The following is a 23,595-nucleotide window of genomic DNA, read 5'->3' as shown; positions in this document are numbered from 1 at the left end:
GTCTGCATCTGTTCGTATATCTGTATCTGCATGTGTGTCAGTGTTTGTATCTGCATGTGTTGCAGTGTTTCTATCTGTGGATCTGCATGTGTGTCTGTGTATATGTATGTGTGTTAGTGTGTATATCGTGTGTATTGCATGTTTGTCAGTTTGCGTGGATGTGTGTCTGTGTACCTGTATACAGTGTATCTGTGTCAGTATGTGCACATGTTTGGTGGTGAGTGGAAACTTTGTTTGCTTTTTAATGCTGGACTTTTATGCTCAGTTCCACTCCCATTCTATTTTAGTACCTTGAGTTTTTATGCGTAATATTCCCAATAAATTTTGTTTTAACAACATACTTGAAGTCCCATCTTCTGCTATTGGAAAGTGGATTTGTTAGCCTGAATTGGCACCCTTGAGCCCGTTATACAGAGCCTGGTATGGCTTTGGACAATGTCAGTGCTAGTCCTATTTCTATTCACATTGTTTTTGTGTATACAGTTCACACAATGTTGTGTTTTATATTCATATTTTAGGTACCATCCATTTTATCATCGTTACATGGTGGTATTACTTACATCTTATATTGTCACTGGGATTTGTGTGTACACTGATATATTTTATTCTTGGTATTCTATGTTTAAAGTGTTTGGGAAGCACTGCTTTATCAGTCACACTGCCTGTTGATTCATTCGACCACGTACTTTTTGTTTTATCCAATTGTGAAGCGCCTATGCACTATTATTGTATATTCTTATGTGCTCTGTACAATGTTCATCTGGGAAACCGTGGGTCCTAGCATTCATGTCCATGTTACTTGACACATACCACCTAACTAGAGATTGTTGCACACATACCCCTTCATGACAATGGCGTTCCCCAATTGTAATGGTCTTTTTCAGCAGGATTAGGCATGCTGCCACACTGCAAAAATTGTTCAGGAATGGTTTGAGGAGCATGATAAAGAGTCCAAGATGTTGCGTTGTCCTCCAAATCTCAATCTGTGTGAGCACCTGTGGGATGCGCTGAAACAACAAATCCAATCCATGGAAGCCCCGCCTTGCAACCTGCAGAATTTAAAGGATCTGCTGGTAATGTCTTGGTGCCAGATACCACCGGTCAAGTTCAGACGTCTTGTGGAGTCTATTCCTTGCGGCGTCATAGCTGTTTTGGCAGTAAGAGAAGTTGACCTACACAATATTAGGCAGGTGGTTTTAATGTTGTGACTGATCAATGTATACAGTATATATATATATATATATATATATATATATATATAGAGAGAGAGAGAGAGAGAGAGAGAGAGAGAGAGAGAGAGAGAATTATTTTATATTTCCTGCAATACTGACATAAATAAATAGGCAATTTGTTCATGATGAAGGGATGAAGGACCAGGGACCTAATTTAAGGAGGTAACTTGCTAGATTTTGAGGTTTTCAACTGTGAACACATACAACCACACAACCACACTTACAAACATGTACACAATGATAAACACCAACAACCACACCCAGATTCATGCGTATACAGGCAGACATATAAAACAATGCAGAGAGAGAAAGGTATACACAACATGACTTCAGTTATTTCTGACAGAGTAGAGGTGGTCAGGCCACTCATTCATTCCCTGTTGCTAACCAGATATAAATACTTATGTTTTCCTAAGGGGAGCAAGTGCCATGGTGCTTCCCCCAGATCCGCCACCAGAACTTTGGATCCTTAAATTGTTAAGGATTATGCTTTCATTTTTACTAAGACTGGTAAATATCTAATTTACATTTTTCTTGTTGATGCTAACTTTGAAAGATTTCATGTTTCAGTTCCCTTTTATCTCTTCTTCGTAGCAAATCCAGTTTTCTTAGAACTCATATGTAGGCTAAAATTCTGTATATAAATCCTGTATAGCATCTAATTTCTACAAAATACATCCATTAACTCCAGAGGACAAACATTTAACCATGAAATATCTACTGCTACTAACTGCTTTGTGTAGTCTCCCTCTATCAGGTAATTGTTTGTTTGTTTGTTTGTTTGACACAACAACCTCTCTGTTCCATATTCCACAAATTTGCATTTAAATGAAAAACTAAAAATTTTCACAGATTGAGCTTGAGATAATAAGATTAAGTAGGTTGTTTAAAGTGATCGAACAATTGTGCCTTGTGTTAGTGATTTACTACCATTTTACCATCACAATACCAAAATAGTTATATGCATTTAAAAAAATAAAAGGTTTTGGCACTACTGCAGTTATCATTAAAGTGTAAGCTTATCTGCCAATATGAAGGCAAACATTTTAGGTAAGTCTTAATCTATGCTAAACATTTGTGAAATTGTGGGATGAAGCAAAGCGATTTTTTTAGGCTAAAATGTACAGTTCCTTGTTCCTCAGTTAAAGGGACATGTGTCACTTAGAGGCAACTGTCTTATTCACAACCTTTAGCTGTGTGATTCTGCAATCTGAAAAACCAGATACATATGATCTTTTTTCATATTTACCTGTTTCTTCTGCTTTGTGATATCAGTGACCCATTCCTAGGAATCGTAGAACTTGGTATTGCACATGCTCAACTGGCTTGCAGTTCATTGATCAAATCCTTTGATATTGGCCCAAATGCAATTTTACATGGTGCCAAGGTTAGCTATCCCTGGATTAGTTAATTGCGATAGATTCACGACTTGTGCTTTAAAGGGCTAATTTTGTTAGGCTATTTTCAATGTAAAGCACTATGGGTTCTAACTATGGAATTGGCTTACAATGCAGCAAGGACCTTGTAAGTTATAACATGTTTCAATCAATATCTTTTCAACAGTACTCACTGCATCTGTATATTACTACTAAGAGCAATAAATCTACAAGGTTTTGTCAAGGAGCTCTCATATTCTCTCAATTTTCCTCTCTGTCTCTCTCTACCCAGACAGTGCCTTGCCCTTTCTAAGAAGTGGTGACCCATGTTTAACTTTTAACTTCTTAATTTCTTTATCTCCTGTTTTACGTGCTTCGCTTCTGCTCATGGCTAGGTAGCCCATCTCTTATTTATCTTTTATTTGTTTATTATAGATTTTTAGTGTTTTTTTAAATTCTATACAAAGGGGCACGAGACACCTTTTAATCTTCACTTTTCTTTCTCCCTGCAGCCATTCCCATACCTACACCCATTAGGAAAATCTGCTTGAATGCATTTTAAAGAACCACTCCAAACCCATAAAGCACTTCAGCTCGCTGAAGAGATTTATAGCTCGCTGAAGTGCTTTATGGGTGAGGAGAATCCCATAACGTTGACATTTTATAAAAGTGCTGATTTCTGTAAGAAATTTGTACTTTTAAAAACAATTAAAGGGAAACTATAGTAGCAGGAAAACAAAGTTGTTTTACTAGCACTATAACTTCCCCGTCCCTCTGGGGACCCCTTCTGTCACTTACCTCAGTCCAGAGCAGATGTCCTTCGGCAAGGCCCAGTGGGCTGCGATGTCTATGGGCCGAGGCCAGTAGGGGAGTTCACAGGATCGCACCGGCCTGCCCATGCTATCTGAGCACCGGCCCTGTTGCATTCTATGACAAGCCTGTGGGGAGATCAAAGATCTCCCTCACCGGCCCACAGGCAGTGTGATGCGGCCACCGTCTGGGGAGGGACAGGAGGACCCGGAGGAGCTCTATCTTACAGCTCCGTCAGGTTCTCCTCATGAGACCTGCAGCATCCGAGTCTCGAAAGAGTGAACTCTAGCCCCGCAGGCTAGAGTTCACTCACCACTAGGACAACCAGGGATGGCACCACAGCCCTCCTCCCAGGCTAAAGGTAAGAATATTAAAAAAAAAAAAAAAAAAGATATATATAGGCATTAACCTGCCTCCCCTACGCATATACATGTCAGGTATTGGTGGAGAAATAAGTTATACAGGTGGTCCTCATTTAGCAACCTACCTGTTTTACGACAGCTCGCACTTACGACCAGGTGTAAGTGCGAGCCGTCATGGGGATTCCCTGCGCTGGTCGCATGCTATGTTCGGGGAAACTTTCCTGAACATAGACGAATGCACGAGAGCAGGGAATACCTCTAATCTATGTTCAGGGAAATTTCCCCTAGCATAGATTAGAGGGATTCCCTGCTCTGGTGCGCTCGTCTATGCTCGGGGAAGTTTCCCCGAACATAGACGAACGCACGAGAGCAGGGAATCCCTTAACTCCTCACTTACCGACCAATTCGTTGGATGGGTGGAGTGCTTCCTTCAGCTTCAGATGAGAAAAATCTCTAATGATACAGAGGCTGTGTCATTAGAGATTTTTCTCATCTGAAGCTGAAGGAAACAAGGTAAACTGTTAGCATAGGACTCCCCTAAGAGATTTGGAATCTAGACCTGATTTCTATTTGGCTGAGATCTCCACCCATCCACTATAGGTGCACCTTTGGAGGTGACAACAGGAAAGCATAAATTGAAGAGAGTCTCTGGAAGCAGTTTAAGCAATTCCAATTGGAACTTTGAATCAAGCAGAGAGGGTTATTAATTTTTGCACATTACACACATGTGTGTTTTTCACAAGTGCACATTGTCACTTTGGCCATATAGTTTTGCACTAATCATTTTATACTTTTTACACATTTATTATATGGTATTTATCATAAGGCATTAAATCTATTATAGTCTTAAAGGCACAGCTCACTTTTTTTTAGTTTACGTATTCCAGATATATACCTCAGCCAGAACAGGAATTTAGACAAGCATTTAAAGATTTAGCATTGTGATAAGGATTATATATATATATATATATATATCAACTTTTTGCCCCATTTTATTACAGGCCTACTCGATACGTAGGTTCCGGCACACCACAACTGACTTGTGCATACGTCTACTTGCTCATTATTATGGCTTTTGTCCCCGACTATATAATATTTTGGTATAAATTAGTAGAAAAGCAAGCTATACACTCACACTGGGTATTTACAATAGGAAAATTCTTGAAATAAGGGTAATGTGAAGTATTGGAAGAAGTACACACAAACAAACAGAGACACCTGGGAAGGTTTCACAAGTATATTAGACAGAGCCTAAAATTTAAAGTCCTATGCTACTAGTTGGGCATTGAAAGTTATTTGCTGTTGCAAGTCGTTGTGTACCCCTCAAGGGTAAATTTCTATTCATCAGGGCTAAATTTCCCCTTGCCAGGGGCTAGAGGGAATTTTGGTCCCTGTTACAGGAACATGAATCACTTAGAGACATCTGTCTCATTTTCAAGGTTTAGCTCTTGAATGAGACAGTTGTTATACTTCCTCTTCCTTTGCTGTATTGCTGTATGCAGATCATCCGTTTGCAATCACTAATTTCCTGGTTATCAGCATTCTTTGCTCTTTTGTAGCAAAAGTCATGAGTGTGCAAGTAGTTTTTCATGCATGGCTATTATACATGAAACTGAGATGGGGGAGTTAGTGGGTGGGAGAGAGGAGGGTGAGAAACAAGAAGTAATATCCTACCATGTTGAAAGCAGCACAGCATAGGGGATTTTTGCCTCTTAGTTCCTTTCCCACGATCAAGAATCATACAATAAAACATAGGCTTTGGTCCAATACATATTTACTGTGTAATTGTGGAAATTCCTGAGCAAATTCTTGCTCCTGCATAGTCTTGACCTACCTACTAATTAGCTTGGACAAGGAAGTCTAAGTAGACAAATTGATATCTTGGTAGATTATCATTAAATGAATTGTATTGCTCTCTTCCTATAGGGGCCTATTACATCGTTGGTGGTCATGAGGCAAAGCCACACTCCAGACCCTACATGGCATCACTGCAGAACAAAAATGTCCATTTCTGTGGGGGATTTCTCATCAACAGGAACTGGGTGCTCACTGCAGCACACTGCTTGAAGTAAGATGAATAGCTCCTATTTTAAAACAATCAGAAATGCATCCGATAACCACTACTACATAACTACAAAAAGGGAAATATATATCAATCTTGCATAGAGACCAGGGCCGGACTGGGAGAAAAATTCGTCCCGGGCATTTTTTTATCACAGCGGCCCACTAAGAAGGGGGCGGGGCAGACAGGGTGTGTTTCGTCATCACTAATGACAAACACGCCCCCTCTCAAAGTGAGCATGTTGGTTATATCACACTACATTCACTATACACACTACACTCACTACACACTACATTCACTTTACACACTCTGCACTCACTACAAACAGACTGCATTCATTATACACACTCTGCACTCACTACAAACACACTGCATTCATTATACACACTCTGCACTCACTACAAACACACTACATTCATTATATACACTCTACACTCACTACAAACACATTACATTCACTATACACATACTGAACTCACTACACACACACTGCATTCATTATACACACTCTTCACTCACTACAATCACACTACATTCACTATACACACTCTGCACTCACTACAATCACACTGCATTCACTATACACACTCTGCACTCACTACACACACACACTACATTCATTAAACACACTGCACTCACTACACACACTGCATTCATCATACACACTCTGCACTCACTACACACACTGCATTTATTATACACACTGCACTCACTTCACACACTACATTCACTATACACACTCTGCATTCACTACAAACACTACATGTATTATACACACTGCACTCACTACAAACACACTACATTCATTATATACACACTGCACTCACTACACACACACTACATTAAATATACACACTCTGCACTCACTACAATCACACTACATTAAATATACACACTCTGCACTCACTACACACTACATTCATTATACAAACTCTGCACTCACTACAAACACACTATATTTATTATACACACTACACTCACTACAAACACTCTACATTCATTATACACACTCTACACTCACTACAAACACACTACATTCACTATACACACTCTGCACTCAATACAAACACATTACATTCACTATACACATACTGCATTCATGATACACACTCTGCACTCACTACAAACACACTACATTTACTATACACACTCTGCACTCACTACAATCACACTACATTCACTATACACACTCTGCACTCACTACAATCACACTACATTCACTATACACACTCTGCACTCACTACACACACACACTACATTCATTATACACACTCTGCATTCACTACAAACACTGCATTCATTATACACACTCTGCACTCATTACAAACACACTACATTCATTATACACACTCTGCACTCACTACAAACACACTACATTCACTATACACACTCTGCACTGCACTATATGCATAGTAGTGTATTTTTTTTTAAGGGGGGGGGGAATCTTGGGTGAGTTCCCACACTTTTTTTCCCCAGGACTTGACCCCTGAATGTAGTGCATATGTGGCTAGGGGCTGTAGAGAATGTGTGTATAGGGGATGTAGTAAGTGTGTGCATACAGGCTATAGTGTGTGTGTGTGTGTGTGTGTGTGTATAGGTGATGTAGTATTTGTAGGGATTGTAGAGAGTGTGTGTTTAGGGGTGTATTATGTGTTTGTTTACAATGAATCTAGTTTGTTTATAAGGGATCCAGAGTGTGTATTTTAAGAATGTAGTGTGTGTGTGTAGGTGGTGCAGTGTGTGTGTATACAGGAGTCTAGTGTGTGTTTGAGGACCCAAAATGTGTAGGAGATCTAGTGAGTGTGTGTATATAACGGATTCAGAGTGTATAAAGGGATCTAGTGTGTGTGTATATGATCCAGAGTTGGGTAAGGGATCTAGTGTGTGTCTGGAACGTAATGTGTTTAGGAGTGCAGTATGTGCGTGAGGGGTGCTGTTGTGTGTGTGTATATATATATATATATATATATATATATATATATATATAATATAAATATGTTCGGAAGTATTGTGTGAGGGGTGCAGTGGGTGTCTGTGAGGGATGTAGTGTGTATGTGAAGGGTGCAGTATGTGTGTGTGATGGATGCTGTGTTTGAGGGGTGCTGTGTGTGAGGGTGCTGTTTATTATGTGTGTGAGGGTGCTGTGTGTGATGTGTGTGAGGGTGCTGTGTGTGATGGGTGTGAGAGGGCTGTGTGTGAGAGTGCTATATGTGATGGGTGTGAAAGTGCTGCGTTGTGTGAAAGTGCTGCGTTGTGTGAAAGTGCTGTGTTGTGTGAAAGTGCTGTGTGCTGTGTGTGAGAGGGCTGTGTTGTGTGCTAGTGCTGTGTGTGATGTGTGTGAGTGCTGTGTTGTGTGAAAGTGCTGTTTGTGATGTGTGTGAGTGCTGTGTGTGATGGGTGTGAGAGTGCTGTGTTGTGTGAAAGTGCTGTGTGTGATGGGCGTGAGAGTGCTGTGTGTGAGAGGGCTATGTGTGATGGGTGTGAGAGTGCTGTGTGTGAGAGGGCTGTGTGCGATGTGTGTGAGAGTGCTATGTGTGATGTGTGTGTGTGATGTGTGTGAGAGGGCTGTGTGTGAGAGGGCTGTGTGTGATGTGTGTGAGAGTGCTATTTGTGATGGGTGTGAGAGGGATGTGTGTGAGAGGGATGTGTGTGAGAGTGCTGTGTGTGATGGGTGTGAGAGTGCTGTGTTTGAGAGGGGTGTGTGTGATGTGTGTGAGAGTGCTGTGTGTGAGAGGGCTGTGTTGTGTGCTAGTGCTGTGTGTGATGTGCGTGAGTGCTGTGTTGTGTGAAAGTGCTGTGTGTGATGGGTGTGAGAGGGCTGTGTGTGATGGGTGAGAGAGTGCTATGTGTGCTGTGTGTGAGAGTGCTGTGTGTGAGAGGGCTGTGTATGATGGGTGAGAGAGTGCTGTGTTGTGTGACAGTGCTGGGTGTGAGAGTGCTGTGTGTTAAAGGGCTGTGTGTGCTGGGTGTGAGAGGGCTGTGTGTGATGTGTGTGAAAAACAAAGGTCCTGCTAATACCTAAACAAAGGTATGGTGGAATGCCTTTTCCCCCAAATACCCTCCAACCGTGTGTGTCAATGTAATAATGTGTATGAGGGCCTTCAGTATTGCGCTCAACAGAATGTTGTGTTATGTGCATGTAAAAGCAAAGCAGGAACAAGGAAGCTTGAGGAGCACTCGTATTGGGGTTAACCCATGAACTGAAGAAATGTAAAAAGAAGAAGAAATGAGTGTCCTAACTTTATTAAAATATAACTTTTAATAGTAATGCTAAAATCTGGAATAAGTTTCCTTGAAAGGAGTAATATTCAAAAGGATATTAATAAACTAAAGTATATACATTTCGAAACCTAATCTGATGGTGTCTACACAAGATCGTTAACCTGGTTAAGACTGGTCAACGCTCTTGTGTAGACACCATCAGATAAGGTTTTGAAATATTTCAAATAGGATCTACCTTAGCCCTGTACTTCATTTATTTATAGATTTACAGGGTCCTTCTATATATTTTCCTATTGACTAACCACTAACCAGTGAATATATATATATATATATATATATATACACACCTCGGTTTATTATCATATTTTTGAATATTTGAATGTATATACTTTAGTTTATTATTATCCTTTTGAATAATACTCCTATCAAGGAAACATATTCCAGATTTTAGCATTACTATTAAAAGTTATATTTTAATAAAGTTTGGACACTCATGTCTTCTTTTGTTTTTTTGTTATGTGCATGTAGTTTGAGTGACATTATGTATAGTCTCACCAACAAAAACCCATTATTGTCCAGATTTCTGTAACCATTGGGAACTTACTTGACCACCTTTGAGTAAAAGTGATGTAAAGTTAACCTCAAAATACATGTTGCCAGTTACAAACTGAAAAGGCACAATAGTACTACAGCGTTTTACAGTTAGCTTCTCTCATTGTACTACCAAATGCCAAATTTATTCATGGCAAGGGATAAAGTAATCTCCCAAAGTAACCCGTTGGTGACACAGCCTCATTTTGCTTATTTGTTATTAAGTACCCAAGGTTCAATGACATCACTTTACCCTCCAATCAACAGTTCACAGTGTGTATAAATGCAATAAGTCACATTGTTAGATTGTCTTGAAAAAAGTCCCTAGTGGACTGAAACGTTGACACTATGTAATCAACTTTTTGAAGCTTGAATAAATGGCACATTTTTGGCAACAGTATCGAGTCCTGTGAGTGCACTTTCAACAAGGTATTTTATATTTTGAGGTCAGAGTGGCACCTAGGCAATAAACATGACTGGGAGCAGGAGTGCGGGACCCAGCGTGAAATATATATATATATATATATATATATATATAAATAGATAGATAGATATATGTTCAAACTTAATTTTTATATTTGTCATATATTGCACACATAAAATTAACAGGACCTTAAAACAGTCTTGAGCAGTTACACCTCACATCAGCTCACTTTCAGGATCTGATTACAAACCATCCATCACACCTTGACATGCACTCTTTATTCTATGTAGTGAGGCAGTGTGTGTGAATGTGTACGTGTATTTTTCCGATTGTGGCAGTGTGTGAATGCCAAGATTTATTTCTGTAGCATGTCCATGTGAGAAAGGGGTGGGGTGTAAGCATGGTTGGGTCAAGGGCTGGGAACATCTTTGGTGTCTTGTGGGCTTGGTTTAATTAACCATTCCCCTTTTATATCCTCTCCACTGATATCCAACACCTGTTTCCCAGAACTGGATGAGTATCTTAGAAAATCAGTCCATAGACAGAGGAAATTTAGTTCTAAAATTATTATTAACCATACCACTGCAGATATTTGTAGACCATACTTCCCAATATGCCAAACCAGAGTACGTCACACAAACTGAGTGCCCAAACAAATGCTAACCAGGCACTTCTGTCAGGCCTTAAGCCTCCCGATGTCTCCTCATGCTTCCGGGTTTGACGGAACTTAGCCACACCCCCATTGACGCGGTCTGCTATTTAATGCGACCGCACCAGCTGATAGACGCTGGATTATTGAAACGCGTACCGCACCTATCTCACCGGCTCACATACCTCGCTGAGACGACCACATGCTACTAGACCGGACTGGAGGATTATTCAAGTCCCCAACATCTCTCCTCATCACCGACAAGTGCCTGCACTCTCTGCAACCATTCACTGAAGCAACCGCCTCAGAGGAGAGCTGGGGACACAATCCCTCTACTTCTGGAAGCTAAGTATCTTACAGTCTGAGATAAGAGCTAACAATGCAAAAGCTTTATTTCAACTTACTAAAGTCTTCTATCAAGTTGTCCAGCAAACCTGCTACAGCTTTCCTCAAATCAAGTATTATTTAAGTTCAGCTGTACCTGTCTTGCTACAGACGGTCTTATTTCTTCTTACTAAAGTTTGCTATCAAGTTGTCCAGCAAGCCTGCTACAGCATCCCTCAAAAGAAGTACTATTTAAGTTCTGCTGCACCTGACTTGCTGCTGATAATTCCAATGTATACAATATCTTATAATTTGAACTGTTAACAAGAATAACGGACTCTAATGAATTCTGAACCTTGTCATTGCTAACTGAAGCAAACCGTTTATTATTTAAAGAAACAGTACCTGTTATTCTGGAACTGAAGTCTCAGTTCCATCTAAGTGTATTAATAAAATATCAAAGTCCTAAGAAATCTGCAGTTGTGTTCCACATCATTTACTGTGAACGTGACAGAATAATCCAGTCATTGTAATGGAACCAGCAGATTTCGATTCTAAAGTATTGTTGCTGAATCAACGAGTCGATTCACTTAACCAAGGTGTGCAAGACCTGCAGGTTACAAATGAAAGAATTCTCACTTATGTCAGAGACTTACAAACACATACTCCTCATACTGTTCTGCACTCAACTAGCGATCCTGCTGTATGTAACCCTGAAAAATTCTATGGTGATCATTCCAAATATAGGAAGTTTTTTATTTCCTGCAAATTATTGATTGCTTAAAACCTAGATCTTATCCCACAGAAAGATCTAAGGTTTTTTCCGTTCTCATTTCTGAGAGGTGAACCTATGTCCTGGGCCCATTCCTTTTTGGACAATGATGACCCCATCTTAGATTCACTGGAGGAATTCTTTAAAGCCATGTCTCTTCTCTATGAAGATCCATACAAACAAAATACTGCTGAATTAACAATTAGAACCTTGCTGCAAAAACATAGACCCGTTGAAGATTATATCGCTGAATTTAAAAGATGGGCAGTAGAAACGCAATGGAATGACATCGCATTGCGCAACCAGTTTCGAATCGGCTTATCTGAAGCTGTAAAAGATGAACTATCCAGAATAGAACTCCCTACTACTTTGAACGCTCTGATTCATCTATCGATCAGCATTGACAGAAGGCTTAGAGAAAGAAAGGCTGAAAAGGCTCTCTCAACTTCAATTGGGAAAAAATCATTTCATCCTCCAAAGCCTTCTGACAACTCATCCTTACCAACCGAACCTATGGAAATAGGGGTAATAAGAAGCCCCCTCACTCCTGAAGAGAAAAATCGACGACGTACATTAAACCTCTGCATGTATTGTGCCTCTCAAGTTCATTTGGTCTCTGATTGCCCCTTATTGAAACGGACAAAGGGCAGTAGGCAGACTCATGCCTCTTCCATCCTAAGTGCACTCCCCTCTACAGCAAACACTCAAATGTCCCCTATCATTCTCATATTACAGTGGGACCATAAAAGAATTATTACCAAGGCTGTCATCGATTCCGGTGCAAATGGAGTGTTCATCGACTCAGCCTTTGTGACAAAGAATAAAATTCCATGTGTTCGTAAAAGCACTTCTGTTCCTGTTAGAGTGATCGACGGCTCCCTCATCTCCTCGGGGCCGATACTTCATGAAACCATCCCTCTTAAAGTAACCACCAATCATATTCATACTGAAAATCTTATATTTGATGTTATCCCATCGCCTTTTTTTCCTATTATACTAGGGATCAACTGGTTAAGGAACCACAACCCTCAAATTTCTTGGTCCCCTTTTTCTCTCACCTTTAACTCCGACTATTGTAAGAAAACATGCTTACAACATATTCCAAGCTTTCAGACTACTAAAGAACCAGAAATACCCTCTTGTTATTCGGACACCGAACTAGAACCTCCTCCTCATACAGTCATTGGGACTCTATCTTCCCTTCTCGACGACATAAAAGGACTCAGTAAAGATACTCTTAATCTTCCTACATCAGTTAAACTATCAAAGAAAGACGGTCTCTACTATTTCAAGGACCGAATTTACGTACCTCCTGCTTTCAGAAATCAAGTGCTCAATTTTATTCATGATTCTACCCTGGCAGATCATCCAGGTATAAAAAAGACCCTTGAATTGTCCAAGAGATATTATTGGTGGCCTCATCAAGACAAAACCGTTGAATCATATGTTAAAACTTGTTCAATCTGCCAAAGATCCAAACATGGACATCAGCACATAAATAGTCCATTATTGAACCTACCGATTCTTGGAAAACCTTGGCAATCCATTTCTATGCACTTCTTGGTGGATCTTCCCCCTTCTCAACAGCATACCACCATTCTAGTGGTAGTGGACCGCTTCACGAAAATGTCCCATTTTTTCCCTTTAAAGATGTTACCCTCATCCTCTGAACTTTCAAAATTATTTCTTGACAATATTGTAAAACTTCATGGATTGCCTGACGAAATCATTTCAGACCGAGGGACTCAGTTTACCTCCAAATTCTGGAACGCATTATGTGCTTCTCTCCATATCCAACGTAAACTGTCATCCGCCTATCTTCCCCAAACTGATGGACAAACTGAAAGAGTCAACCAATGCTTAGAGCAATATCTACGATGTTATTGTTCTCACTTACAAGATGATTGGATAACCTGGTTGCCCATGGCAGAATTCGTATACAACAACTCCTATCATACTAATAGCAAAATGACTCAATTTTTCTCCAACTATGGATTTTATCCCTCTTTGTTTCCTGCTCAGACAAGTCTTTCGTCTAACTCCTCCGTTTCAAATCAAATCTCTCGCATGTCATCTTTATTCAAATTTTTACATGAACTTTTGGAATTTGCATCATCCACTCAAAGAAAAAATTTTGATATTAAAGAAAGATCTTCCCCCGATTATGGGATTGGGGATCTTGTCTGGCTTTCCTCAAAGGACATTTTCATAAATTGGCCATCTAAGAAGTTAAGTTCCCTTTTTCATGGTCCATTTCCAATTAAGTCAATAATCAACTGTAATGTTGTTGAATTGAAGCTTCCATCTACTTTGAAAATTCATCCCGTTTTCCATGTATCCTTACGTAAAACTCATCATCCTCATCCTTTCCATGGAGCTGTAACTACTTCTCCTGATCCTGTTCTAGTCCAAGGTATAGAAGAATACGAGATTCACAAAATTCGGAATTCAAGGATTCATCGTGGCTCTTTACAATACCTCATTAGATGGAAGGGATATGGAATTGATGAAGATACTTGGGAAAACTCCTCTGGGATCCATGCTGACAAATTGATTTCCGCTTTTCATAGACGCTACCCTTCTAAACCATGTTGAAATAGCACCCTGAGGTTGCTCATTAAGGTGGGGGTACTGTCAGGCCTTAAGCCTCCCGATGTCTCCTCATGCTTCCGGGTTTGACGGAACTTAGCCACACCCCCCATTGACGCGGTCTGCTATTTAATGCGACCGCACCAGCTGATAGACGCTGGATTATTGAAACGCGTACCGCACCTATCTCACCGGCTCACATACCTCGCTGAGACGACCACATGCTACTAGACCGGACTGGAGGATTATTCAAGTCCCCAACATCTCTCCTCATCACCGACAAGTGCCTGCACTCTCTGGAACCATTCACTGAAGCAACCGCCTCAGAGGAGAGCTGGGGACACAATCCCTCTACTTCTGGAAGCTAAGTATCTTACAGTCTCTGAGATAAGAGCTAACAATGCAAAAGCTTTATTTCAACTTACTAAAGTCTGCTATCAAGTTGTCCAGCAAACCTGCTACAGCTTTCCTCAAATCAAGTATTATTCAAGTTCAGCTGTACCTGTCTTGCTACAGATAGTCATATTTCTTAATACTAAAGTCTGCTATCAAGTTGTCCAGCAAGCCTGCTACAGCATCCCTCAAAAGAAGTACTATTTAAGTTCTGCTGCACCTGTCTTGCTGCTGATAATTCCAATGTATACAATCTCTTATAATTTGAACTGTTAACAAGAATAACGGACTCTAATGAATTCTGAACCTTGTCATTGCTAACTGAAGCAAACCGTTTATTATTTAAAGAAACAGTACCTGTTATTCTGGAACTGAAGTCTCAGTTCCATCTAAGTGTATTAATAAAATATCAAAGTCCTAAGAAATCTGCAGTTGTGTTCCACATCATTTACTGTGAACGTGACAACTTCAGATGCTTGGGGGCTAAATTTTCTATAACACTCAACCAAACTACTAATTGGCTAAGGATTACTGGAATGTAGTCCACACAAAAAAAAATATTGTATCGTATTGTGTGTGGTGGTTTCCCTTAAGTTTTCAAAGTAATGTTACTCCCTCCAATGAAAACATTTCCACCCTAGTACCATTTTTCCAAGATAAAACACATTATAACTTTTTCTACACAGTAAAATTATACTGCAGTATTTCCTACACTAGCCACATCACACATGATACATTATAAACAACACAGAGCATAGTAGAACCAATATAAACAATAGCAAACAGCAATTGCAGACAGCAAAGTATGGAAATGGTGAAATATTATAGTAACAGACGGATGTGTGTCTCTGTTGAAGGCCTTTGACATCCATGCGTGTGATTCTGGGGGCCCATAAACTTTCTGTTCTGGACAAATATGTGCAGGTGTTCAGTGTCTCGAAGGCTGTTCCACACCCTCAGTACATCAACAGAACCTATAATAATGATATCTTACTACTGAAGGTAAGAAACGATAATTAAACACACAGCCATGCTGGGAATTCTGCTATGCTGGATAGAATGTAACGTAAATAAAACTTTTTAAGGTGTCTGTCACTTTAAATGTACCTTTCTTCTGTTGTTTGCTTTTCTATTCCTCTTTCAGAATCAGTTTATTTTTACGGTTTAAAGATAAATAGGTCAGAAATGAAGTAGGGACTACAATGTCTTGTGTATTTTTTCCTACACTTGACAATCTTGACAACCGGTGGATCTCTAGGCACGCTCCACTTTTTTATTAGCTTGAAAAAGGAAGTGGAGCTTGCCTTAAGCCCCACCCTTTGTCAAGATTGTCAAGTGTAGGAGAACTGCATAAGACAAAGTCCTCACTTTGTGTTATGCTTTAAAGAGGAAGAGATCAAAACTGAAAAGAAGAACAGATTCTGAAAGAGCAATAGAGGGAGAAACAATTGGAGAAAGGCAAGTTTAACCCCTTAAGGACAGAGCTTCAGAAGCTTGTCTTTCACTAAATGACAACAGCATTTTTTGCTGTTTATGTTCAACTGTAATTTGCATTTTACTAATTTATTGCACCGACACATATTATATACGTTTTTTTTAAAGGACAGAAAGGGCTTTAATTTGATGTAACATATATATAAATAAATGCTTATTTATTATAAAAAAAATACAGAAAAATGCAAAAAAAAAATTTGTGTTTTTTTTTTACAGTTTTTGCAATAATAATGTGTGCACAATTAGTGCAGGTTAAGGAAAGTAATTACAAATAAATTAATTTAGCTGTTCTGATTTACAGAATATATAATGTGTCGGGGATTTTAAGTTTTTTTTGGTAGTTACAGGTCACAAAGCACAAGGAGTAAAATAAACTTTTAATGTGGAGCTATTTTAGAATTTGGTATGTTTATCTTGTAAGCTTAATAGTCATAAAAGAAAACAAAATTGCCACACAAAAGTATATATTTATATAAAGTAGACATCACAGGCTATTTACCTAAGGTTGTTTTGACACTTTCTACGTAGCGATTTTGTGAAGTTACAGTGCCATATAGGAGACCTGTCCTTAGTATTCACAGTAGAATTTTGAGAGACGGATTTAATGAGCCTATGCTTCCATTTGGGGTATTATAGTAGTTTGACTGTTTAAAACAAAACACAAAGGCCTACCATTTGTAAAAGTAGACACTCCAGGGTATCTCATAAGGTGCATATTGTGCCTTAACATGCCCCCATGTTTTCACCAATATATGCCAAAGTATGTGGTAAAAAATAATTTTGTGCATTTTTTAACTTACGGATTGCATTTTTGCTGGGCATTTTGTATATTTCATATGTGCCACTAAGTTCAAACCCCCCAAATTATGCTCAGCTAAGTCTTCTGAGTAAAAGGATACCCCCATTGTATGTCTTTGGCACTATTTCGTGAAGCTACAGTGCCATATAGGAGACCAAGCCATATCAGTTTTTACCGAACTTCGAATTTTGACGCTGGGCCTATGTGCAATTTCCAAGCATCTTCGTAGGTTTTAAATTCAAACTACCCCACAAAGGCCTACTATTTCTTAAAGTGGACACCCCAGGGTATTTCAAAAGGTATATTTTGAACCTTAGCTTGGGATAATTTTTTCTCTAGTTTGTTCCAGGTGTAGTGGTAATGAGCGTTTTTAAATGTATTTTTTTTACTTTTTTTAAACTTTTTAAAACTAGTTTTTAAACTTTTGTTTTGCTTATTAATTTTTTAAACTTTCCTAAACTTTCTTAAAACTTTTTTTTACAGATACAAATTTTTCTAAGCTTTTTTTTTACCGTTAACCCCTAACTAGCAGTAAGCAGCACTAACAGTAAATTCCCCATTTTCCCATAACTCCCACCCACCCCAGCTAGCAAAATATATAATTAAAAAATATATTTAAATTAGTTAATTAAATAAATTGAACCCCTCAGGGTTAAAAAATAAATAAAAGTTAATCGTCAGGGGTTAAAAATAATAATACTTTGAACTGTATTTTGATCACTGTAGGCAGTGATCGACTGGCAGGGAAGGGGTTAATTATTATTTGGACTGGGTAAAGGGGGATGTTTTTTTTTGTTTTTTTTTACTTAAACATTATTACTTTTTTTTTTTAACGTTACCCCTAGTTAGCCTAACACCAAATCCCCCAATTTCCCACTAACTTCCACCCACCCCAGCTAGCTAAATATATCATTTTAAAATACTTAAATTAATCAATAAAATAAATGTAACCCCTGAGGGTTAAAAAAAAAAAAGAAAAAGAATTAACCCTCAGGGGTTAAAAAAAAAAAAGATCATAGTAAAATGTAATCCCTGCCAATTGATCACTGTAGTCAGTGATCAATTGGCAGGGAAGGGGTTAATTTTTTTTATTAAAATGGGTAAAGGATGGTGGGATTTTTAATTAACTTTATTTTTTTTCTAACAGGGACAAGATCAGTGATGATCTGTCTCTCTGCACTTCACAGTGAACCCGGAAGTGCAGGGAGGTGGAAGGTGAGTATACAGAGCACATGTGCTCGCTCTGACAGGCTGTCAGAGCGAGCACCGGTATTGGGGCAGCACTATCGGGTGCTCCCGGTCTGCCTCTAATACAGAGGCAGACCGGAGCACCATTAACCCCGCAATCGCGGCGATCTGGGGTTAATTTTACCGCGTGACGGACAAGGTCCGTCACTTGTCGTTAAGGGTTTCCCCTCTGAGACGGACCTCATCCGTCACTCGGCATTAAGGGGTTAAAGTGGCAGGACCACTTTAAGAGATAGTAAATAATAGTAATAACAGAGATAAAAAATACAAGTATACTGTATGAGCACACTGCCTTTAGGGGGATCCCTCTGCTGATGTTCTCATTGACATTAGAAGAAGGAATCCCTTTAACACTAATGTTAGTGTGAGGATAAGCTAGTTTTAATATTTAAAGTTGGGAACTTTTGAGGACTGGGTTGGGAACCACTGATCTAAACTATTACCCTACCTATAATCTCAGTCCTAATCTCATCTCTCAAGAGATTCCCTCTGCTAATGTCAGTACATCATTACCTATCTTACGCAGTACAGAGGGCTTGTACAGTATGATTGCAGCATTAGAGGGAGAGCTCACACTTCCTGCAACACACAGAGATCGGTGCTAGGCAGCCTGCAAAGTCCAGCACCAATCCTGCTATGGGGACCCTGGAGTTGTCCATGACACTAAACGGGGGCACTGTGCCAAGCTGCATTGCAAATATGGGACAACTGCAGTTAAAGGGATTTAAAGAGATATGAGCTACAAATCTCTAGTTCTCCATATTTATCAAACAAATATGTGGATTCAGTTATACCATATGGCCATATCATGTTAAGTACACCACTACATCACAGTACCACAATATCAGTGAGTCCTATACTATTTTGAAAATGAAAGATGAACATGCTAACTACAATATAAAAATGCCCCTCTACTAAATCCCTTGCTGCTGGTGCTGCCAGGTGGCTGAGAAGGCCCTGCAAAGGGGTGTCCAAGGCCTGGGGAGGCCCTCTGGATGGCTGTCTAGCTTTCCAGGCAGTTTTATATTATAAATACATTCTGCCACACGCACACACATTCTTTCACACATATACACATTCTCACACAGCTGCCAAAACTTTTTGCGACACAGAAAAACTGTCATACACATACACTATACCACAATGCACATAGATACACACCCTTGGACACACACAATATTAACAATGTCAGGCACTCATGCAGATACACAATGTTAAACACATTCACAAAAACTGACACACATACAGCCACAGACACACTCTCTCAAGACGCATATTCTCACACACAATCTCGCTCACTCATATATTTAAAAAAAAAATCTTTTGATGTCCACTATCTCCCTCCAGTTGGGAGAGCTGAAGTGGATCCTCTCCTTGGGGTACAGTGGGAGTTTCTTTGGTCTAAATGCAGTGCTCACAAACTAGCTGCCTGGGTTGCCTTAGACTTGTGCCAGCCCTATCTGTGAGGCCAGGGCCAGTGCACGCAATTTTGTCTACACAGGCGACGACGCATTTTGCTGCCCTCAAAATTTGTCTACACCTGTGTGTCTATCCACCCCCTTTTTGCCTATCTTACCCATCTTTTTGTCCCTTTTGTGCATCTTGCTGCCTTTTTTTTTTATTCTTTATTTTTGTTTGTGCATGAAGTAACAATAAAGCATGCAGTGCCACGACAGCGTCTGCTAGCGTTTTGTCAGCATTTCAACATGTGGCAGTTTAAACAGCACAATATTTTTGTTTTAAAACATGAGAATAACAGGACATGAAAATAACATCGCTTTTCTGTGAGATTCAATACATGTAACAAAGGGGTATGTAATGTAGGGTATGTGTAGCACTGTGACTACTTGGTAGCGTTTTTAGTGCCTATGCATCTTGCTGCCTTTTTGTTTCTCTTTTCCCTTTTTGCAAATTGTATCCTCTGTCATTCTTTTCACTTTTTTACTTTTGAGTCTTTTCTCCACCTTTTGTTGATCTTAACCCCTTCTGAATATTTTTTTCCCTTTAATATAACTTATCTCCTTTGCCTCATTCTGTGTTTTATCCACCTTTATGTCTCTCTACCGCCTCTGATTTTCTTACTCCTCTCTGTAGCAAATAGGAATGAAAACCCTCTCACACATTATCGCTCACTGACCCATGCACTTACTGGCTCATACGTACGCATATACACACACAGACTCTTACACACACACACACACACACACACAAACACACACACACACACACACACACACATGCTCTTACACACACACACACACACACACAGGCTCTTACACACACACACACACACCGGCTCTTACACACACAGGCTCTTACACACACACACACACACACACAGGCTCTTACACACACACACACACAGGCTCACACACACACACACACAGGCTCACACAGGCTCTTACACACACACACACACCGGCTCTTACACACACACATACACACACACACAGGCTCTTACACACACACACACACACACACACACACACATACACACACAGGCTCTTACACACACACACACAGGCTCTTACACACACACACACAGCCTGTGTGTGTGTGTGTAAGAGCCTGTGTGTGTGTGTATGTGTGTGTGTGTGTCTGTGTGTGTGTGTGTCTGTAAGAGCCTGTGTATGTGTGTATGTGTGTGTGTGTGTGTGTGTATGTGTGTGTGTGTAAGAGCCTGTGTGACACAGGCTCTTACACACACACACATACACACACACACACACATACACACATACACAGGCTCTTACAGACACACACACACACAGACACATACACAGGCTCTTACACACACACACACACAGGCTCTTACAGACACTCACACACACACACACACACACACACACACAGGCTCTTACACACACACACAGGCTCTTACACACACACACATACACAGGCTCTTACACACACACACACACACACAGGCTCTTACATACACACACATACACAGGCTCTTACACACACACACAGGCTCTTACAGACAGACACACACACACACAGGCAGGCTCTTACACACACACGCTCTTACACACACACGCACTCTTACACACACACACACACACACACACGCTCTTACACACACACACACACAGGCAGGCTCTTAAAAAATGTAAATCTCTTCAGTTTGGAAAAATGGCGCCTTAGAGGGGATATGATAACATTATACAAATATGGGGCCAGTACAAACCATTATCTGGAAATCTATTCATAAACAGGGCTATACATAGGACACGAGGTCACACATTTAGGCTTGAAGAAAGGAGATTTCATCTAAGGCAAAGAGTAAGAGCAATAAGGATATGGAATTCATTGCCGGAAGAGGTGGTTTTGTCAGAGTCTATACAGATGTTTAAATTGCAATTGGATAAATACTTGCAAAAACATAACATACAGGGATACAATTTCTAATTAGTGGGGTAATAGCTGCTTGATCCAAGGAGACATCTGACTGCTATTTTGGGGTCAAGAAGGAATTTTTTCCTAGTTTGTTGCAAAATAGGAAGCGCTTCAGACTGGATTTTTTGCCTTCTTTTGGATCAACAGCAAAAGCATATGTGAGGAAGGCTGAACTTGATGGACGCAAGTCTCTTTTCAGCTATGTAACTATGTAAAACACACACACACACTCACTTGCACACACACACACACACACACCATTGTTAAACAGGTGTCCCACCAGGTGTTGGTGCCCTAAGGAAACTGCCATTTTTTCTCCAGAGTGCACGGCCGCCGGGACAGGACGTTATGTATCCCAGCGGCCTTTAAAGCGTTTGGCCGCAGCAGCTCCTCTCGGCTCCTCTCGGCTACCATCCCCTCTGATGCTGCACAGTTTTTTTTTTCCCCTCCCACGTCCGGCACCGGCATCAACATACAGCGGCGAGTAAATTTGGCATGACAACATTAAGTGACCGTCAGGGGATGGGCTCTTTTTGCTCCCACCTCCTGCCGGTCACCCAGACTCATTTGCGCCCCTAGGACCGGAGCTCCCTAAGGCGGCTGCTTGTGCCGCCTTATGGTAGCGCCGGCCCTGTGTGAGGCCTCAACCTACAGTCTACATCTCCATGAGCCCATTTGAAGAATGGGGCGAGATGCAGGGTATCCCGTGCACCCACCACAACCAGCCCTAGGTATCAGGCAGGCCTTTCAGGAATGCTCATGAAAATGTTAGCACCATTTAAGTAAATGTGGATTTAATCAATGAAACCCTGTGAAAACTAGAGCTCAGTCGCACTCTGTGAAACCTCTGGCAGAGGTTGGAGCAGAACTGAGTTGATATATGCGAGTCCAGTAAGGTTTTAAGTAGCAGCAAAGTCCCTTTTTGTTACATAAATCACTCTTTTTATTATTCTTTTGATGTTCTATACAAAAATTTTAATGATATACGCTATTCTTTGTTTCACTCCTCTTTGCCAGCTGAATCGCTCTGCTGTTATGACTAGTGCGGTGTCACCCATCAAACTTCCATGCACACACTTGAAGGTGAAACCCTTGAGCAACTGCTCCGTCGCTGGCTGGGGGTATGTGTCTGATAGACGTGTCAGTCCAGGTGTACTGATGGAGGTAAATGTCACCGTCATCTCATTGACCACTTGCAAGAAGGCATATTCTAAAATCGTACCGATTGTACCGAGTATGCTGTGCACTGCTACGCCTGGCAAAATTAAAGGTTTCTGTGGAGTGAGTAACAAATGTCCATGTCCTCTATAACAGCCTAATGTGCTCTTACCCAACTGTGCTTTTATGTAATCACTATACTATATATTAATTGTTAATTTTCTTATTTCTGTAGGGCGATTCTGGAGGACCTCTTGTGTGCAGAAAACAAGCCGAAGGAGTGGTGTCTTTTTCTGGAAGAAAATGTGGAGATCCTACTTTCCCGGATGTGTACACTCGTGTGTCTTCTTTTGTGCCATGGATTTTAAGAGTTATTAAAAAGAACTGAATGCTGTGGCATGTAAATTGCTAATTAAATCCTTGTGGTATTTTTCTGCTTTGTCTCTGTATTTTTCCTAAGCTTGATACTAGGCAGAGCTACCGTCTAGATGTGTCAATCCCCCCGCCATCACCAGAGACAGCTTCAGGGAATTGGCTCTATCTATGAAGGATCACGCTGTCTTGCGGGATCCTCCATAGACCTGAGTGCTGTATACTAGTGCAAGCTTCTGCTCCTGGTGCTGAAGATGGCACCACCTCTGAGGGACAGGTCCAGGTAAGTAAAACTCACCTTTGCTTGCTCCCCAGCGGC

The 23,595-nt window shown here is 40.3% G+C and overlaps 1 protein-coding gene across 1 annotated transcript; it reads left to right on the top strand.

Moving 5' to 3' along the window:
• The first annotated feature begins 1,915 nt into the window (after nucleotides 1–1,915).
• Nucleotides 1,916–23,337, top strand: LOC134612918 (mast cell protease 1A-like). Its single transcript, XM_063457379.1, has 5 exons — nucleotides 1,916–1,989; nucleotides 5,707–5,848; nucleotides 15,664–15,808; nucleotides 22,764–23,027; nucleotides 23,140–23,337. The coding sequence occupies exons 1-5, from the start codon at nucleotides 1,941–1,943 to the stop codon at nucleotides 23,290–23,292; spliced, it is 753 nt and encodes a 250-aa protein (XP_063313449.1). The 5' UTR covers nucleotides 1,916–1,940; the 3' UTR covers nucleotides 23,293–23,337.
• Nucleotides 23,338–23,595: the final 258 nt, after the last annotated feature.

The sequence above is a fragment of the Pelobates fuscus genome, chromosome 5 (assembly GCF_036172605.1).
Source record: "Pelobates fuscus isolate aPelFus1 chromosome 5, aPelFus1.pri, whole genome shotgun sequence".
NCBI lineage: Eukaryota > Metazoa > Chordata > Amphibia > Anura > Pelobatidae > Pelobates > Pelobates fuscus.
Note: the sequence above shows the minus strand (reverse complement) of the source record. Positions and strands in the feature narration are given on the sequence as shown.